Here is a 20,899-nt window from a genome sequence, read left to right as displayed (position 1 = left end):
TAATCCAGCCTTAGTATGGGATCAGATGATAATTGAGAATCCCAATACTAACTTTCTCCATGAGGGTCATAACTGATTTGATTAGATTCCATAAAATTCCACATCTAGGAAGACATGACTTTTATTTTCCAGTGACCTAGATTTACATAATTTTAGTTTATAAGATAGTTTCCAGGATTTAATGCAGACTTGAGGTGGGAGTGTGTGCAGCTTCCTGGAGTTACTGAGTTCAGAATCGCAGGTTTCTGCCCTCATGAGCTCATCTTCCCGTCTCTACATGTTAATCTTTCTCTAAAAGCCTCATTATATGATGTTTGTGAGACCAACTGGCTTATCATTATGATTGCTATAGCTAGTTTAACATGAGATTAAATAACTAAAATATAGTTGGAGAGGATATTTATGTCCTCTGAAGATGTGTAAGTCATGACATAAAAAAGCTGCAGTTTATTTCTTAATATGAGGAAATTAGATAATTTCATATCAGACTTGCTGAATCCCGCAGCTGTCAACAGCGAGGAGTACGGATGTAAATCAGAGGAGCAAAGAGGTTTTGGCATTTAAAAATGGAATGCACAGTAGGAATTTAATCAGCACATTTGCCAATATAATATTCCCTTTGAGGAGAGGTTTCTTTCAAAAAGATACCTCAACTGGTCTGTATCAAGATGCATTAGTTAAAGTGACAGCATGGCTTGAGGATGCAGCAGAAGTTTAGAATTCATCCTCTCAGTGTGTGACCTTAGGGCACCCTCTCTGCCCCTCATTAATCTTAACTGTCCTCACAGGATCTAAAGATGATGTCTATTTAGACTTCTTAGTTTCTTTAAAGAAAAGTACCAGATAAGGATGTCTTTTCAGTTATCTAGTCGCTGATACTTAATGAGCTGTTAATCATTAACTGATCAAATGCCCAACATCAATTTAGTGACCATCAATTTAACATGAGGACAAGAATAGAGCCACGGGGGAGGAAGACAAAGAGAAAGAGATCCATTCAATTATGCATTGAGTGTCTGGGTTCTAGCCCTATACCAACTGCTAGGAATTTTTGAAGTGAATGATGCAGTTTTTTGTTCTGGAATTGCTCAGAGGCACATAACTGATAGCTTTACATTTACTTGGAAAGACAGATTATATACCCTAAAGCTAAGGTAAGGCACTACAGATCAACCCACTAGCCAGCAAAAAATCTCTACAGCAAAGGTTTATTAAGCTTCATTATTATTAAACTTTATTATTCTTATTGATAGTTGAATTTATGATAATTAGGGTGGAAATTCTTTGCCTGTTGGTGGAAAATATTAAAAATGTAAGCAAGGTATAGAAAGTGCATTTCCATTACTGTCATGTTTGGTGTGGTTTCTGCCCTTCCGAGGTCCTCTCCACTTCACAGTCTTTTCCTAAGAACCACATTGTATCCATTTGTCAAGAACAACAGACTTGTACTAATCACAGGCATAATGCCCAGGAAGTCTAATATATCAGAAACCAAACCCCATGTAAGAAAAGTGTTTTCTGACAGATGACAAAGAGACATTGTAAAATTTGGAACAGTTTGAGAAAGCTACTTTAGAATATGTTTTCTTTTCCTCCTACTGACTATCCAAAAAATACCTAGAGAGTGAAAAATGATCTGCAGTTTGTACTTTAAAGCCTACTTGCAAGTCGGTTATATTGGATTTGCCACATTACCACAGAAATCTTTTTCTATGAAGGATCTAGTTTCCAAGACAGTACATAAAATATAGGTAACTTGTGATACAAATGAAAAACCCCACAAACACAGTCTTTTGCAAACTGTTATCAGTTGCTACTTTTATGAAAGTCTGTGAGTTCTGTAAGAATTTTTAAATTTTGTGTTTTTATTGTGATGATAATCTAAAAAAACATAGTCATAATCTGGGATATCTAAATGAACACCCGTGATTCTCAAAATTATTTACAAGTATCTTCACCATATTTTAGCTTTGTGTTATCGTAATCATGCAGAAATCTTATTTTCTTTAATCTGCCCTTTATTTTGACTTTTTCCCATTGATTCAAACTGGCCTCATCCAGTGTCCTGACTCACCCACCTCCCTTTCCCTTGCTCAAGCATTAAGCCCTCAGGACAAGGTGGTTCTGGTCGGCATCCTGTAGTCCTAAGAACAAGGCCTGAGTCTATTGACTACAGAGACAGTTTTCAGTCAAACTAAACATAATATCTTGGCCTCAGTTGTGTTTTAGCTCCAGATCCAGGAAAGCAGAATGATCCCAAAGGACAAGTCCTTGCAAAGTTAGAGCAACTCCATGGCTGACATCAGGACCAGATGCAACAATCAGCTACCTTCTACCCTAGCACCAACCTAGCAGACAGACCACAGCCCTAACTGCTTTAGTCACAGTGATTAATGACATTTTCCCTCTACAATCCATCCCCTGGAAGCCATCGGGGAGCCTGGTCTTTGAGCATGAGCTACCTGTGACTCCAGGCATGCTCCATCTTAACAAATCCTTATTTTCTTGGCTGCAAACTCCTGTTCATGTGTTATTGGGCTTTGACTTGCACAGGCAAAGGGACCCCTTTAGTCCAGTAACATTATCATCTGATATAACAGTAGTAGAGGTCTAATGTGTATATTAGCTAATAGCTGGCTGCCATTTGATTGGCTTGCCTTGGAAAATTTCTCATAACAGATTCAGATATCTGGATTTTGTTATTTTGAAGTCAGAAAACATAGCTTTTATGGGTCTTCTGGTCCTGTGGCAGTAACAGAGCTGAGCAGTGGCTGTTTGTCACAGAGGGCCTGCCTCTATCAGGTACGTTTTCCAGCTGCATTTCATAAGCATTATTGTGTTTCCCAATGTAAAGCCATGGCGTGTACTTCCCAGGATGTGATGGCAAGTATTCTGAGGAAAGAGGAACTAACCCTTGGCATATGCTGCTTGTAAAACAAATGTTTGTGAGTCGGGGTTTCTGTTGCATGTGGCTCCTCTCCCGGACTGCATCATACTCTTTTCTGTAATCAGAGCTTGGCACATAGCTTGAAATAGAAATAGAAACTAACCTTTAGAAACTAATTTCTAAATTAGTGCATGCATAGACCTAGAGACTTGCTGAGTGTTCCCCTCCCCCCTACAGTCATTCCCCAACCTAACACATAATACCTGTCTCTCATCCAGTATGTTTCCTTCCCTACTATTATTTTTATTCATTTTTACTTCATTAATATTTAAAGATCATTGCAGTTATCCACTGAAAAGGGCAGCACTTACCACCAACCATGCAAAGGTGAACTCAGAGGAAATTTCCAAGGTGATATTTTGAAAGCATGGTATTTTCAGAGTCTGATTCAATTCTATTTCTTTTGTATTGTTGCTTCTCCATTCATCCTGTGTAACTGTAACAAAACACAAGGTGAAAAAGACACAGATCTGTGACTGGTTTATAAAGCACTTTTTACCAAAGGAATGAGAACCATTTCAGTAAAATATTCATCTATCCTCAGGGTATACCTATGGAGTAACAAGGCAAAATACCATTATAGTCCTTACTATATAAATGGCAAAACAGAGACACTGAGAAAAATTATCGCTGAAAAGTTATAAATAATCTATCCTGAAAGAATCCAGCTCATAATTTGACATGTTCTTCTGCTTTACCTGCAAATTCATGCTTTAGTCTTCAGATCACATTTACTTAATCAGACAGAATATAAAACATCGAAACTTAGCCTCTAACTCTGTTTTTAAATGTTAGTAGACAATATTTCTAAGTCTGTGAACCTAAAATAGCAAAATGAGTGGAAAGTACAGGGAGTTCCCATATGACCCTTGGCCCCATGCCTGCACGACCTCCCCCACTGTTAGCATTCCTCACAACAGCCTATGTTTGTTACAATCGGTGAACATACCCTGGCACAACATCATCACCCAAAGTGTGCAGTTTATTTACATCAGGGTTCATCCTTGGTATTGTACAGTCTATGGATTTGGACACATGTATATTGATGTGCTCACTGTTGTGTTATCATACAAAATAACCTCACTGCTTTCAAAATTTCCTACGCTTCGTATCTTCATCTGCCCCACCCACCAAACTACTATCAACCACTCATCTTTTCCCTGTATTCATAGTTATATTTATAGAGCTTATAAACATTCCTTTAAAGAAGGAATGATATAGAAAAATATATAAGGAAAGTCTGAGGAAGCATCACTGATAAATTAGGTAGTTGTATTTTTAAAGCAATATGAGATAAATATCTGTCTATAGTCTTTTGAGGGGGGAAATTTTTTATACACATATATCCATTTTTGATTAAACTCTAGTGGCATCAAATAATAATTTATAATGAAAACAACTCTATCATCCTAAAATTCTGAAAATCTTATTTTTATATCTATATAAATCTTGTTTGTATATGTGTGTTTCTCATACTTTGCAACCCTATGAACCAACAAATATTACCTATCATTTTTATTAAAAAATGTTTTGCATGATTCTTAAACTATTTGTGGTTGGGATTTTTAGAGGCTTTATGTCATTCTGTCATAGATACCCATCATTATTTGTTTAGTCACTTTCAATTATTGAGTAATCATGCTCTTTCAGTTTTGGGTTTTTGCTTTACTTAGACTTTGCTATTAATATATAGCAAAGATCGTTCTTATACTAATATCTTTCTTCTGACCATTCAGCTACTTCAGAAAAATTCCCAGAAGCACAGTTAACGGATCCTGGGGTATGAACATTCTCATTATTAACAGTATACCAGTATTTCTCAGTTTGAGAATATTATATCTAGCCTTTAGAATTTTGTTATATTTTAATTCTCTTAAGTTCCAGCTATTCTTTTTACTCTTTCCTCTTCCTATCCTTTATTAAAATCAGGCGTTCTCGTCTCCCCTTTCTCATTCTCAAACAGCAGTTGTTTATTTCCTTGTACCCTTGTTTCCTCAAAATCAGGAGGTGAGGTCAGTGCCTTCCTTGCTCTCCACTGCTACTTCCAAGTATTACTCCAACCATTTAACTTAAAAAAGAGTCTGTCCTTTATAGTTAAAGGTGTTTAGCTATAACACTACTTCCAAGTAGAGTTATTTGTATACCACCATCACAATTTTTTTGCCATATTTGCATACTACCCTATTTAATTTTATTTTTGCAATTATTGTAATTGTTTTACTTATATATACTTACTTTATTTTAAAAAATATTTTATTTATTTAATTTTAGGCAGAGGAGAAAGGAGAGAGAAAGGGAGGGAGAGAAACATCAATGTGTGGTTGCCTCTCATGTGCCCCATACGGGGGCCTGGCCCACAACCCAGGGATCTGCCCTGACTGGGAATCGAACTGGCAACTCTTTGGTTCACAGTGCTTACATGCATTTATTTTAAACAGAGAGTTAGGCATTAATATTTGTGATCTACTTTATATGTTAAGTATATTTTAAGGTATATTATCCAAATATGTTAATATTACATTTTTGTAAATTTTGTTATGTCCTCAAGTTGTCACTGAGGAATTAAAAATCTGTCAAAAATAATAACCTAAAATATAATATCAAACATTAGGAAGCAATTTGATGGGATTGAAATTTATTGGCCATCACAAAAGATGGGCTCATGAGTTGGAAAATAGGTCAACAGAGAATTTCTAAAGACAACCACAGAAAATTAAAAAATAGCAAATATAAAAAAAACATTAGAGATGTATATAAAACTAGGTACTTTTCTTTATACTTGAAACCTAATATTACAAATTTAAATGTTAATTAAAAAAACATTGCAAGTGTTAGAAATAACATGACTGAACTTCTATGTAATTTGGAAAAGGGGAAACTTTTTCTATGATTCATCACAAGCCTAACAAGAAAAAAGAGTGATAGATTTTATTTCATAAAAGTACATTTTATTTTGCACCAAAAACTTTATCTTAAGAAAGTAAGGATAGATGACAAACTGAGAAAATATTTGTAACTTTTATCACAAAGGGTTAAAGCTTTTATATGTGGGACATTTTCAGCATAACAAAGATAATAACTATAGTGAATCAAAACTCATTAATGTGTTTAAATTCATGTGAATTCATGACATTTAGCACAAAATACTGTCATTTAAGAGTGCTAGTGAGCCCATTTATTTTTACAATTGGTAAATAGAGGGAAAGAATCATGTAAGTATCTATTTTGCTTTTCAATTCAAGCTGTACATCAGATAAATAATTGGTGGATGAAAGGAACTTACTCTTTATAGAAATATTTCAGCTAGTAAATGCAGGAATGATAGAACTAGAACATCTATTTGGGAATCCATAATGAATTAATAGATCCAGGCAATATTCTTCAGTGGCTGTTTATATTATACAGCCAAACATTATGTGCCTCTGATGAAATTATACAATATCATCTATGATGTACTCTTGCCAGAAAACACTATAAAAACAAAAACCTTAATGTTATCAAATCTCTGAATCTAACAAAAAGCTGAAAGAGGAACAAGTAAATACCTAGGGATAATCAGGGTGCAGATAATCAGATTTACTCAACAAACACATTAGAAAAAAAAAAGGAAATGTAAAATCGTCTTCAGATTAAAGAAGTTTATTAAATAATCACAATACTTTGGCCTTATTTGGCTCTTAATTTAAACAAAATGTAAAAATAAAAATTATGAGGCCAACTGGATATTTGATAACATTAAGGACTTAACAAGGTTTTCTTTTTTTAAATTCTGGTAGTAGTAGTGGTATTATGACTATTTTTCTCCTTATCTTTTAAAGACTTGTTCTTTAAAAGATAAGAAAACATCCTTATCTTTTAAAGACTTATTCTGAAATGAATCGGATATCTTAGATTTTCTTCAAAGCAATCTGTGAGGGAGCAGTTGATAAGAGTTTTCATGAAATAAGATGGTCTATGAGTTGATAATTATTGAAGTTGTATGGTTAGTACTTGAGATCTCATGATACTGTTATATATAATTTTACATATGTTTGAAATTTTCCACAATTAAGAGTTTTTAAGTTTTTTCATTACCCACTTAAAATCATTTCAGGTAGTACTTCCAGCTATATGTAACACACTTTGAGAAAAACTAAACAATCCCCCTTACACCCAATGCATTTAAAAGTATGATCTGTGTGTCAAATTTGGCTTGCTGCCTGATTTTTTAAATAAAGTTTTACTGTAACACATATTGTTTAGAGGTGCTGTCATACTATAAAGACAGAGTTGAGTAGTTGTTACAGAGACTGTATAAACCACAGAGCCTAAAACGTTTACTATCTGGACCTTCAGAGAAAGTTTACTGACCCCTGCTCTAATTTCCCAGTTTTCATCCATTCTTTGAAAATGTTGATATTTGGATTGCAATCCTCTTATCCAGCCTAAATTCGGACATAATCATGGGTGATTTCAGTGACCTATCCATCACCTGACCTCTAAGTTCTTTCTACTGTCATCTCCATTAACTGTCTCCACTGCATTTCAGCCACATACTCTCACAATCACATCTTGGACCAATTACCATGCACAATTGCTTCACTGACAAAATGACTAATTCAAACCTACAAACACACATTTTTCCAGTTTGCGTGTGCAACTAGTCCCATCTCAACTGTTCTCTGACCTTACTGAGTCTTTTAATGAGTTGATCTCTTTACTTTTTCCCAACCGATAAGCTTTCTTCTTTTCTTTTCTTTTCTTCCCTCATTGTGTAGATAAAGTTCCATATTTTCCATCATTTCAAGAATGTTCTTGAATGATTAATATCCCAAATCTCTTGCCTTTTTTGGAGTGGGTGGGGGTGGGGGGGTGGGGTTGGTTCTTGTTTAAAGAGAATCCAACTGTGGGTTCTCAGACCCAACCAACCAGACACTACTGGAGAAAGCCATAGCACAACTGTTTTCACTACACTTTCATTCCACAGTCAAATGGATGCTCAACACTGATCAAAAATCCAAATATATCTACCTAGTGAACTCATTTTCCTTCCATCTTTAGAAGGTGCTTCATACCTCTCCAAATGCTTTTTCTATAGCCTCATTATTTACTTGAAGAGGATTTTGTTCTCTATTTCAGACAAAAGGATACAGGATTGCACATCCCTAATTGTATGTGCTCATCCTAGTTTCCTTCTCTCCTGGTACAATAAAGAAGTGCTTTTTTTCATTTCAAGGTAGTTCTACTACTAATGTTATGGATCTCATTTCCCCATCTTCTCAGAAAACTATTTATTTTACCATTTTTATTGTGTATTTAATGACTCTCAACTGTATTCTTCCTATTGTTTTTGAAGCATAATCAATGTCTTGGGTTAGTTAAAACCATCACCAGCACCTCCACCACCACGATCACATCAATGAAAACCTTCATTGGAGCACTCATACTCTTTGCATTACCCCTGACACATTTCTTAGAAGTTGTGTCAACATTTGTTGTCTCCATTTCTTTGACTCTCACTCATAGTTCTCTCTCCAATCTGACTTCCAACTCCAATGCTGCCACAAAACAGCTTCTGTTAAGGTGATCAATAAATTATATGTTTCTAAATATAATCCAATAACCATTTTGTCTCTCAGAAACATCAGAATCAATGACTATTCCTTTTGTTAAATATTATTGTCATTCTAGGCTTTTGTGACCCAACTCTCTCCAGATTTTACTCCTGACACTTTGGTTACTATTCTATACCCCTTGGATATTTATTTTTCTTCATCCTAGAGCTTAGACACTGTTGAAGGACCACATTGCTTTTCTTTGTGGATTTTTTACTACTAGATGATTTCTTTCACTTCCAGTACTTCAGTTAGCACCCATACTCAGATGGCTCACCAATTTGTGTCTTCGGCTTACACTTCTATCATAGATCAGGAATTATATATTTAGCTGTTCACCTGACATCTCCTGTATGTTTCAACTTCATGTCTAACTTAGCATTGATAAAATCAGTCTCAAAATAATCTCTATGTAATCTGATCATCTGTTAGTGTTTTAACAAAATGAGTAATTTCTCAATTTTTTTCTGTTCTACATATTTGAAACCAAAGCATCATCTTTGATGCTGCTTTTCATTCCTTACTCTGCATATTCAATCTGCCATCAAATTCTATAGGTTGAATCTCCTAAACATGTTTCTTATCTGAACATTGCTCTTATCTACTTCTCTACCACTTTTTCTCAGTTTTACTGGCATCTCTCACCTACATTTCTGTCATTGCCTTCTAACTGACCTACACTAACTATATTTTCTGCTGTTCTCTAATGCATTCCTACACATTGGCCACAACTATCTTTTTGACATGCAAAGTAAAACAACAAAAATATAAAAAAAAACCTTTCTATTAGTTTCTGATTTTTTTTCTCTAGCCTTAATCTTCAATTGCTTTCTTTTCAATTCTTCTGCTTTTTTGAAAAGCCCTAACACCCTTTAAAATTCCACACAGTTGCTGTATCTTCCTTCTACCACAGAACCTTTGCACATTCTCTTTCCTGTAAAGCTATATTCCCCACTATTACCTGGTTAATGCCTGACCAAGTGTCTCTTCTCCAGGAAGCCTTTCTTGATCTTTCTATTATGCCCTCTCATAATACTGTCTACTTTCTTACTGAGGACACTTCTCACTATTGCAATGTCACATTTGTTTGCTTTTTGATCAATGTCTGTCTTCTCCCATTAGACTTCCTGATTTCTGAGGGAAGAGTCATGTCTAATGCATACCATTGTACCCCTCATGCCTAGCACTGTAGTATATTTGTTAAAAATATTTGTTAGATAAAGACCAAATAAAAAAATTTAAGAAAAATCAGCATTCAAGTTCAAGAACAAACTATACTATAAAAACAAATACATAGATCAATGGGATAGAGAGCCCAGAAATAAACCCACACATATATAATCAACTAATTTATTACAAAGGAGCCAAGGGTATCCAGTGGGCAAAGGACAATCTCTTTAATAAATGATGCTGGAAAAACTGAACAGCCACATGGGAAAGAATAAAACTGGACTTCTATCTTACACCATACATAAAATTCAATTCAAGATGGATTAAAAATTGAATGTAACATCTAAAACATAAAACTCCTAGAAGAAAACATAAGGGATAAACTCCTTGACTTTGGTCTGGGCAACTTTTTTTTTTTGGATTTAACACCAAAAACAAAGGCAACAAAAGGAAAAATCAAGTGAGACTTATTCAGATGAAAAAGCCTTTGTATATCAAAGGAAATCATCAAATGAAAAGGCAACCTACTGAGTGGGAGAAAATATTTGCAAATAATATTTCTTGTAAGGGGTTAATATTCAAAATATATAAAGAACCAATGGAACTCAAACAAAAAGAAACAAAGAAGCTGATTTAAAAATGGGGAAAGTTTCCCTTTTTATTTCAATGATGGTTTCTTTAGCCATGTAGAACCTTTTTAATTTGATATAGTCCCATTTATTTATATTATTTCCCTTGCCCTAGGAAATATATTGGCAAAAACATTGCTACATGGAATATCTAAAATTTTACTCTCTGTTTTCCTCTAGGACTTTTATGGTGTCACAACTTATATTTAAGTCTATTATCCATTTTGAAAAAACTGTGGTACATTACACAATGGAATACTACATAGCAGAAATAAACAAGGAACTCCTGCCTTTTGTGACAGCATGGATGGAACTAGAGAATATCATGCTAAGTGAAATAAGCCAGGCCATGAAAGACAAATACCACATGATCTCACCTATAAGAGGAATCTAATGAACAAAATAAACTAACAAACAAAATAGAACCACAGTCATGGAAACATGGAACAGACTGACAGTGACCAAAAAGGATGGGGAAAGTGGAATAATGGTGGAAAGAAGGGGAAGGGGCTAGTTAAAGAGCAGGTAGGAATGATCCATGGACATGGACAACAGTGTGGGAATTGACTATTGGAGTAGGGTGTGGGATGGGCAGAGGAGGGCAAAGGGGGAAAAATTGGGACAACTGTAATAGAATAACAATGAAAAATCTTAAAAAAATAAAAATTGGCAAAGGAACTAAATTGATATTTTTCCAAGAAGACATAAGAGATGGCCAATAGGTACATGAAAAGGTGCTCAACATCACTAACCTTCTGGGAAATGCAACTCAAAACCATAATGAGGTATCACCTCACAAGTGACAGAATGGCTACTATCAAAAGGACAAAAGATGATAAGCGTTGGTAAGCATAAGGAAAAAAGTAGCCCTGTTTCATAACACTGTTGATGAAAATGTCAGTTGGTCCCCCATTCTGTGAGTTGTCTTTTTATTTTGTTGAGGATTTCCTTTGCTGATATCCTTTCCTTTTTAGTTTGATGTAGTCTCATTTGTTTATTTATTTCTTTTGTTTCCCTTGCCTGGGGAGATATATTAGATAAAATATTGCTACAAGCTATGTCCAAGATTTTGGCTGCCTATATTTTCTTCTTTGATTTTTATGGTTTTAGGTCTGACATTTAAGTCCTTAATCCATTTTGAATTTATTCTTGTGTGTGGTGTAAAAAGGTGGTCTAGTGTCATTTTTCTGCACATATCTATCCAATTTTCCCAAGACAACTTATTGAATAAACTATCTTCAGCCAATTGTATATACTTGCTTCTTCTGTCAAATATTAATTAACTATAAAGTTGTGGGTTTATTTCTGATCTCTCTATTCTATTCCATTGATCTGTGTGTCTGTTTTTATGCTAGTACCATGCTGTTTTAATTACTATGGCTTTATAGTATAGTTTGATATCAGGTAGCATGAGTCCTCCAAATTTGTTCTGCTTTCTCAGGATCACTATTGCTATGTGGGGCCTCTTGTGGTTTCATATAAAATTTTAAAATATTTGTTCTAGTTCTGTGAAATACATCATGGGGATCTGGATAGAAATTGCATTGAATCTGCAGATTGCTTTGGGTAGTATGGCCATTTTAATGATGTTAATACTTTCTATCCATGAACACAGTATGTGCTTCCACTTATTTGTAGCTTCTTCAATTTCTTCAGTGTCTTATAATTTTCTGAGTATAGGTCTTTTATATCCTGGGTTAGGTTTATTCCTGGGTACTTTATTCTTTTTGAAGCAATTGTGAATAGGATTTTTTAAAATTTCCCTTTCTGTTAGTTTGTTATTGGTATATAAAAATGCAACTAATCCAGAGATCAGTTGCATTAATCTCTGGATTAGTATTGTATTCTGCTACTTTGCTGAATTTATTTATCAGTTCTAGTAGTTTCTTGGTGGAATCTTTAGGGTTCTCTATGTACAGTATCATGTCATCTTCAAATAAAGACAGTTTTACTTTTTCCTTTCCAATTTGGATGCCTTTTTTTTTCTTTTCTTTTCTTTTCTTTTTTTTATTTTTTATTTTTGTCTAATTGCTGTGGCTAGGACTTTCAGTACTATGTTGAATAAGAGGTAAAAGTGGATATCCCTGTCTTGTTCCCAAACTTAAGGGGAATGGTTGTAGTTTTTGCCCATTGAGTATGATGCTGGCAATGGGTTTGTCTTATGTGGCCTTTATTATGTTTAGGTATGTTCCTTCTATTCTCACTTTGCTGAGAGTTTTTATCATAAATGGGTGCTGGATTTATTAAATGCTTTTTCTGCATCTATTGATATGATTATGTAGTTTTTATTTTTCATTTTGTTTATGTGGTGAATCACATTTATTCATTTGCTAGTGTTGTATGATCACAGTGTATGATCTTTTTGATGTATTGGTGTATTTGGTTTGCTAATATTTTGTGGAGGATTTTAGTGTCTATGTTCATCAGGGATATTGGCCTATAATTTTTTTCTTTGTACTATCTTTATCTGGTTTCAAAATTAGAATAATGCTGGCCTTATAAAATGAATTTGGGAGACTTCCTTCCTCTCAAATTTTTAAAAATAGTTTGAGAAGAATAGGTATTAGTTATTCTCAGAATGTTTGATAAAATTCACCTGTGAAGCCATCTGGTCCAGGGCTTTTAATTGTTGGGAGTTTTTGGATTACTACTTCAATTTCATTAGGTATAATCTGTCTATTCAGATTCTCTGATTCTTCTTGATAGTTTTAGAAGATTGTATGTTATATCTGATAAGTGTTTAATATCCAAAATTTATAAGGAACTTATAAAATTCAACAGCAAAAAACAAGCAACCCATTAAAAAATGGGCAAAGGACCTGAATAGACACTTCTCCAAGGAGGACTTACAGATGGCCAATAGGCATATGAAAAGATTCTCAACATCACTAACATCAGAGAAATGCAAATTAAAATCAAAATGAGATATTGTCTCATATCTGTCAGCATGGTTATCATCGATAAATCAACAAGCAACAATTGCTAGTAAGGATCTGGAGAAAGGGGAACTGTTTTGCACTATTCATGGGAACACAAATTGGTGCAGCTACTCTGAACATTAAAAATGTATCTGCTTTTTGATTTAGCAATCCCACTTCTAGGAATATATCTGAAGGGACCCAAAACACTAATTCATATAATGTAAGCACCCCTATGTTCATTGTAGCAGTTTTTACAGCTGCCAAGATATGGAAGCAGCTCCAAGTATTCATTAGTAGATGAGTGGATAAAACAACTCTGGGACATTTACACAATGTAATACTACTCACACATAAAAAAAGAAGAAAATTTTATCCTTTGCAACAGTATGGATGAACCTGGAGAACATTATGCTAAGTGAAATAAGTCAGTTAGGGAAAGACAAATACCCTATGATTTTACTCATATGAGCTAAACTAACAAGGAAAATAGTGGTAGAGGGATTGAGCAAAAAGGACTCATGTACTTTGACAACAGTGTGGTGATTGCAGGGTAGGGAGGGTGTATAAGGGGACTAAAGGGTAATGGAGAAAATATAATAAAAAATTTTTTAAAAAGAGAATGTAAATTGGTATAGCCACTATAGAAAACAGCATGGAGATTTCTCAAAAATTAAAAAGAAAACTACCATGTGATTAATCAATTTCATTTCTGGATATAATTCTAAAGGATATGAAATTACCATCTCAAAAAATATCTGCACCCACATAATAATTTCAGCATTATTTAAAATAGCCAAGATATTGAAACAATGATGGATAAAGAGTGAAAAAAGTTCTAATATGCAATAAAATGTTATTCAGTCATAAAAAGGAAATTTTGCTATTAGAGATGTTATGGAGGGAACTTGATGACATTATGCTAAGAAAAATAAATAAGACAGAGAGAGAGAAATCCTGTATGACCTCACCCAAATGTGGGATCTAAAAAATAAAATAAAACTGAACTTATAGATACAGAGAACAAATTGGTGTTTGCCAGAGGCAGGGACTGGGGGATTGGGAAAATGAGTAAAGGTGATAAAAAATCCAAACTTCCAGTTATAAGATAAATAAGTTTGGAACCTAATGAATAGCATGGTGACTGAAGGTGAGAGTGCCCAGAGGCTTTTGTTGTAATCGGGGAAATTAAAGCTCCATTGTACTCTTATGCTGAATCCTAATAACTATAGATTTGAAAGTGCATGGAAATCTTATAATCTGAAGCACTGTGGGATACATTCAAATTAAGAAAATCTAGATTACAATAACCCAAGGCTTACCCTAGAGAACTTTCTTGGAATAATTTGAAAGCTCCTAACATAAGAGGAAACCCTGTAAGAAGCAAACACCAAACTGTTTATTGTTTTTCTACCCTCATCCCCAGTTTCAGAGCACTAACTCATACACAGGAAGAAAATACTGTGAAAAGAAAAGCAAAATCCTTCTCAGCTGGGCCCTCAGGGAACAGGACTCAGGAGTCAGACACACCCTGTCGTGTGAGTAGACAAGGGGAAAGAACAGCTCAGATGACCACAGAAAGGAAACAGGAAGAGGTCCCAACTGCCTCTGGTCTCTCAGCATTTTCTTATTTAGATTTCTATATGCTACTTCAATTTGCATTTGTTTTTGTACATCATAAATGTTTGTGCTTTGTATGTGCTTTGCTTACCCAACTAACTTGCAAATGTGAAGACCTCACAGGGATGTAAGAGGGAAATGGCACCGGTAAGAGAAGTGAGAGAAGATCAAAAGGATAAGGGGGTGAAGATGTATCATCACGTGCAGACTTGACACGGCTTTTGAAAGGCAGCCGCCTCCTCTGAGTGAAGTGTCTACCTCTTAGCTCTGTGGCAGGCTTACATTTTTGGTCAGTCCATAGTGAAGAATTTTCTCTCCTTTGTGCTTTGCTCGTTTCTTGTCTGCGCCCCTTGTACCCAAATACACAATACCAAACTGTTTCCCTCACACCCAGGCCATTGCTTTTCATTTGATGCAACATGATAATCAGAAGACTGCAACCACATAGCACACAGACCTGCCTCTGTCTCTCCATTGATTTGCAGATTTTAGTAGCTACAACTGGGTCCTTGAGTTGTCCTTTGTTTTAAGAAACTCTTCTTTTTGGATAACATACTGCCTCTGCTTCATTTCTGTCTCATGATGAAGACATCCCACTTCATATAGAATATGTGTTCTAGTTCCTATAGAGCACATCAACCCAAGTTGCCAGTCTCAGTGAAGTAAACATCAGGTCCTCAGATATGCAACAGTATAGTTCACAGATCTAGGAGGAATGTACACAATCTGTGTCTAAGCCAAGGTCAATGTGTACGTGTGCTGATATATAATGAATGTCCTGTTGGGTTCCAAATTAGGCAAATATGAAAAAGAGAGGGAAGAGGACTCATTTTTAATAAGAACTGAAAAATAGTTCACTCAGTACTGTATAACTACACTTAATGAGAACTGCCATTACCACACTCTTCTCCTTTGATAGGAACTGTGCTAAGTGCTTTACATAGATTATTTCATTTAATCATCAAAATAATGGTATCTATGAAGAAGGTACTATAATTATGTATTATGTTTGTTATATAGGGAAACGGAAGTTTAGAGACTTGAAATAACTTGGCAAAGATTATGTATATGGAAATGACAGAGCCTGAGCTACCTGACTCCAATATTGTGCAGCTAAATGATGCTGTATACAGAGCAATGTTGAACCGGCAACATTTCTGGTGCATGGGATGACATTCTAACCAACTGAGCCATCTGGTCAGGGCCATGTTCTTGTCTCTTGATAAGAAATGGAGAGGAGGTAATAAATCAACACCTACTTGCACTGGGCAGCATTATGACTCCCTTAAAAGAATCTTCATGTGTTATTGTTTTTTTTTTTTTTTCTTATATTACCAGGCCACTTGGCTTTGAGTTAAAAACATTCCATTTCTAGTGCATTTTCCATTTTTTGGGGCTAATGTTTTTATTCTTTTTTATTAGGAGAAATGGAAATCATTTATTTTAGAACTAAGTACTGTAGGTTGGGAGTTATTATGGTCATTTTCCAGATGGGCCCAGGGAACTGACATGACAGACCTCAGGAGAAATTTGTTTCTAGCCAGAAAGGAACTAGAACTTAAACCTAGGATTCATGCTTCCAAATGTGGGTGTCCAAAGCATGTTTGTATGAATGCTACATGTCCAGTAGCTTCTTTGGCACCCTTACCTACATTGTACTAAATATCTCCAAAGCCATTTTCATGAATTCTCACATGAACTTGCTCTGTCTCCTCTGCCTCCTGTCTCAGCAAATGGTACCACCATTCCAATGTGCATGCCAGACACCTGGATATCAACTTCAATTTTTCTCTCTCCTTCACTCATACCGCCATTGTCCTATACTACCAAGTCATATCTCTTTTATGCCCAACACATAAAATTTATCTTTTTCCTTCCACATCTACCCAAACAACACTATCTTCTCTGGGCTACTGGGACTGTCTTTAATTTGCCTCCATTTTTTCCACCTTCACTTCATTCTTATACTAAATCCAGGTAGATTTTTTTAACACAAATACAATGAAGCTATAAATGTCATCCCATCATTTTGTTGAAAATATTTCCATGTCTTGCAATGGCACTTAGATAAAAATAAAAACCTCAGACACAGCTAAGAAGGTCTTGCATGATCTGGCCCTTACCATATCTCACACTTCATCCCTTAATCTCTGCACCACAGTCCCACTGACATTTTCCCATTTTCTCAAACACTACGAAGCCTTTCATATAAGCTCTTGCCTCTCCCTGGATCCCTCACTAACCTCCCATCTCTGAAATGGAGTTACTGTTTACTCTTTCCTCAGACCTCAGCTCAGATGTTCCTTTCTCAGAGAGAAGTTCTCTGACCTCTACTATATGCTCTCTCACAAGACCATTGCACTTCTTATCACTTATCACTATTGCAATTTTACATTTATTGGTGGAATTATGTGATCGGTTTCTGTATCCCTTACAAGCAATACCTCTTTTTGTTCTGCCTTGTGTACTTAGTATCATGCCTAGCACATGGTTGGCATATGGCACGTATTTGTTATGCTTACCATTTTTCTGAATGAGAAGGTTGTAGATTTTAGTCTGAATGCCTTCTGGGTACAGAATAAAGCTGCACTCATATTTCCCACTGAGTGAGGAGGACATGTTCCTTAAGTGCAGAGTCCATTTTATCACATCCCCAGGAATTTCTTCGAAAGTCACCAGTGACTTGCAGGAAATCCCATTGGCACAATGGAAGCCATGTTGGGGATGATAAAGAGCAATGAGGTCCACCTCCTTGGACCATTGTGTTTGTATCAAGAAGTTTCTCTTCTGTGTTTGGCAGGTCAGGTTGACATCAGAGCTAGGTGAAGCATAAATGTCTTCTCCTACATTGAATTTTCCTTCCCATACTCCTGAAAAGGAAGGACATTAGTTTGCATGATTCACATGGAGTGACTCTTAATTATAAACTTTGATAACTTGGATGAAGTGAGTGAGCAGCAGAGGACTTTTCTCCCTGGCTGCCTTAGGGGTTGGAGAGAGCTTATGTGTGACCCTGAGAGAGAGATGCATGAGTTTTGATACATCTGAGGAGGCATTTACTCAAGGACACTAGAGGAATGGACTGACTTTTGTATATTTACTTCTTTGTCAGTTGATCTATTTAAAAAAATAACTTAAGATCTCTGACTACCAGTGAAAAATATTAAGACTTTAAAACTGAAACTCACCATCAAACTTACTATGGCAACTATTTGTACATTTAATACAATTGGCTTTTTTGGGGGTTATGGATCCACACTTGTGTGTTAACACTCAAGTGGTATTTTTTAAAACTTCAAAAAAACTACAAACTATTATGTATAGAAATTTTTTAAAATACATGTTTTCAAGAGGCTTTTACATATACTGTCTCATTTAATCCTTGTCTGATACCAAATAGTGAAGTTGTTAACACTCTTTTTCAAGGAGGAAACTGAGGCACAGATTAAATGGTTTTTTCAGAGTCACATCTCAGTGAAAGAACGTGAATATGACTGCCTAGAATCTGCACTCTGTCTATAAACTCTTAACCTCCAAACATCTCCCAAATTTGTTGAGATGGGTAGGAAACTTGATGTTCAATATACATGAACTTGAGAGGGCCTTGATTCCCATGTAGTTAGTGTTCATAAGAGAGGAGAGGACAAAATACCTCAGCTAAAGATAAATCATTGGTTAGCATCATCTATAATCAATGCCTTGAAATACTAGACATAACAGAAGATTCACTCCCATCAGTGCTCCAACCAAATAGTACAGGCATTTAAAAAATGTTAAGTATTGAGTCTTTGACATACCCTCAATAGTACAGACCTCAGTTTTAGAATTAACATGGAATACTTTTACAGAAATGATATATTATTGTGACAAGTACCACAGAAACTAACAAAGGGAAAGATAAAAAGATGACAAGCAACTGAGAAGAAACAAGCCTCTTAAAGGTACTTGGCAAATGGGAATTATTACACTTTTATGAATGCAGAAGTATGGGTAGGCAGAGGTTAGTACAGTTTAATGTAGCTCCCTGTGAGCTCCCCTTTGCTGCACAATATGTTTCTGATCCTATCCACAGCATTATATTCCAAAGTCTCCTTTGATTTAGAAATTCTCCTTAAAATCTTAGTAGCTCTATTTAAAAGCACTGTTAATTCTTAAGACACCGAGGACCACTATAATACCCTCATGCTGTGGGACACAGAACTAATCATTCTTCCCACTATTTTTAAATAGGCCCTTTAGACACTGGTTCCCACCATCGTAAGGACTCCAGCATGCCTCCCAGGTCTATACCTACATGTGCCTCATTAAAATTCAACATATGTTCTACTCCCAAAGACAGCATTTGGAGGAGAAACGTTCATTACACACCAAAGAAAAAAAGGATAGCTGAAAGAGAGAAAAAGTTGAGCAAGGATCTCTGAGCATAGGTGGCTTTGTGATTGATTTATTTATTTGTATTTAGTACTCCAGAGTTGTTCTGACTATCATTTGGAGACCATTTCATTTCTAAGACACAAAATTTCCCAGTTACTCCAGAGATCCTCTCAGGAAGGAAATGGGTAAAAATGTCCCTGAGCAGTGGCACAAACCACCCATTCCTTTCTTGGTTTTAGCATTCGTTAGTAATCACTTCTAGACTCTAACAGCTCTCCCATAGCTGCCACTTAAATACATAACTGAAAGCCTTAGTAACCACCTGCCTTTGATGCTGGATTTCAGTATCAGTCACAGGCATTTTACATGAACAGAGGCCTCATCCACCCCCTAAAGTGGCTGATTTGACAAGAAAGGACAACTGGAAGCCTTACCCCTGACAAAGTGTATCTGGATGATGGAATAGACAGCACAGTATGTCCATCTTTTCTCCATCGTCTCCTGAAGGCCTTACACCAGCATTTTCATCGTGATCACAGAAGTTAATTGATGCCTTTAAGCAAACTCCAGCCACCCTATTTGTGCTGAAAAACCCCAAATCTACCACACGCCCAGGTCTGTTTATCACTTGGCAAGACCCCAGGAAATGAAACGTAGACAGGAAAGTAATGTGGTTCAGAGCTCAGTATAACCTTCAACGGAACAATGTTGAAATTGTTCTCTGAAACCTTGTGTTTCACGTTTGTTAAAAGACTTTTCAGCATCCAAAGAGTTTTCCCATCAGGATCTCTGTGTCAGTCAAGCTGCTTCTAAAATCCAAATACAGTCACACAGAGAAGTTCATAATGTGCTTTTCACATACTTCTTTTCAAGAGCACAAGGTCATTTAACAATTTTGAGCTATGTGTCTTTGATAATAATTTTTCTGTTTAATTTAAAAATATATTTCTTTACAGAATTACTCTTGAGTGAGAGAACAAAAAATTTACACATTTAACTTTAATAAAATCTGAAATATAACTGAGGGGAGCATCAGCTATCAAACCAAATTTCATTGTCTCCTCTTTTGCAGGGAGACCCTCATTTTCTGGAGGGTGGAGAGGTGAAGGCTCCTTTTCTACCCAGTGTCTGGCATTGACCAGAAATTAGGCAGGAAAGTCTCTCACTCTGTGGTCAGGAGGCCTATTGTGCTGATGACAGAAAAGCTTGTGCCTCAGCCCAAAACCATATAGAGAAAGGCTGAATCAATCAGAATCCAAAGACAGAGAATCTGTTTTCTCCACCAGCCCCCAAGCCTGTTACACCTGCCCAGTCACTTCCGTTTGCAGAGGACTGAGACTGGGGACTAGAGAAAGTGACTCCTGGGACATGATGACTGTACCCCTGACAGATGCGACTGTATGGTTTTCCAGCTTAGGATGAAAAAGTTCATCTTCACTTTCCAACATCAAGAAAACAAGTATTAGCCTCAAGACTCAGTGCAATTTTAATGAACAAAGAATAAGCATAAGTAAATATATGTGCAATTGGTGAGACATTCTGTGACCTCAGTCTCACGGTTGCACTGCTACCTGTGGCAGTGCTCAGCAAGCCTGAAGACAAAGAAGCAGGGTGAGCTTTGTTCCCGAGGTCATAATTTTTTATTAG

General features: G+C 35.9%; 1 protein-coding gene and 1 long non-coding RNA gene across 5 annotated transcripts in view; one reads left to right on the top strand and one right to left on the bottom strand.

The window, feature by feature from the left end:
• Positions 1 to 19,830, bottom strand: part of CD96 (CD96 molecule) — an 85,814-nt gene extending 65,984 nt beyond the window's left edge. For 3 of the 4 annotated variants that reach the window (XM_045851384.1, XM_045851385.1, XM_045851387.1), the window contains exons 1-3: positions 19,687 to 19,830; positions 17,401 to 17,748; positions 3,259 to 3,383 (exon numbers count right to left, since the gene is read on the bottom strand). In XM_045851384.1, coding sequence (XP_045707340.1) covers positions 3,259 to 3,383; positions 17,401 to 17,748; positions 19,687 to 19,747 — 534 coding nt within the window. In that variant the 5' untranslated portion in view covers positions 19,748 to 19,830. The remainder of the gene's footprint in view (positions 1 to 3,258; positions 3,384 to 17,400; positions 17,749 to 19,686) is intronic. The other variant, XM_045851388.1, reaches the window with a different exon arrangement.
• Positions 1 to 20,899, top strand: part of LOC123827084 — a 97,462-nt gene that overhangs the window by 16,168 nt on the left and 60,395 nt on the right. The gene's annotated exons all lie outside the window — the stretch shown is intronic.

The sequence above is a fragment of the Phyllostomus hastatus genome, unplaced genomic scaffold, assembly GCF_019186645.2.
Source record: "Phyllostomus hastatus isolate PE091 unplaced genomic scaffold, TTU_PhHast_1.1 phas_contig_86, whole genome shotgun sequence".
Lineage (NCBI taxonomy): Eukaryota > Metazoa > Chordata > Mammalia > Chiroptera > Phyllostomidae > Phyllostomus > Phyllostomus hastatus.
This window is presented reverse-complemented; position numbering and strand designations above follow the sequence as displayed.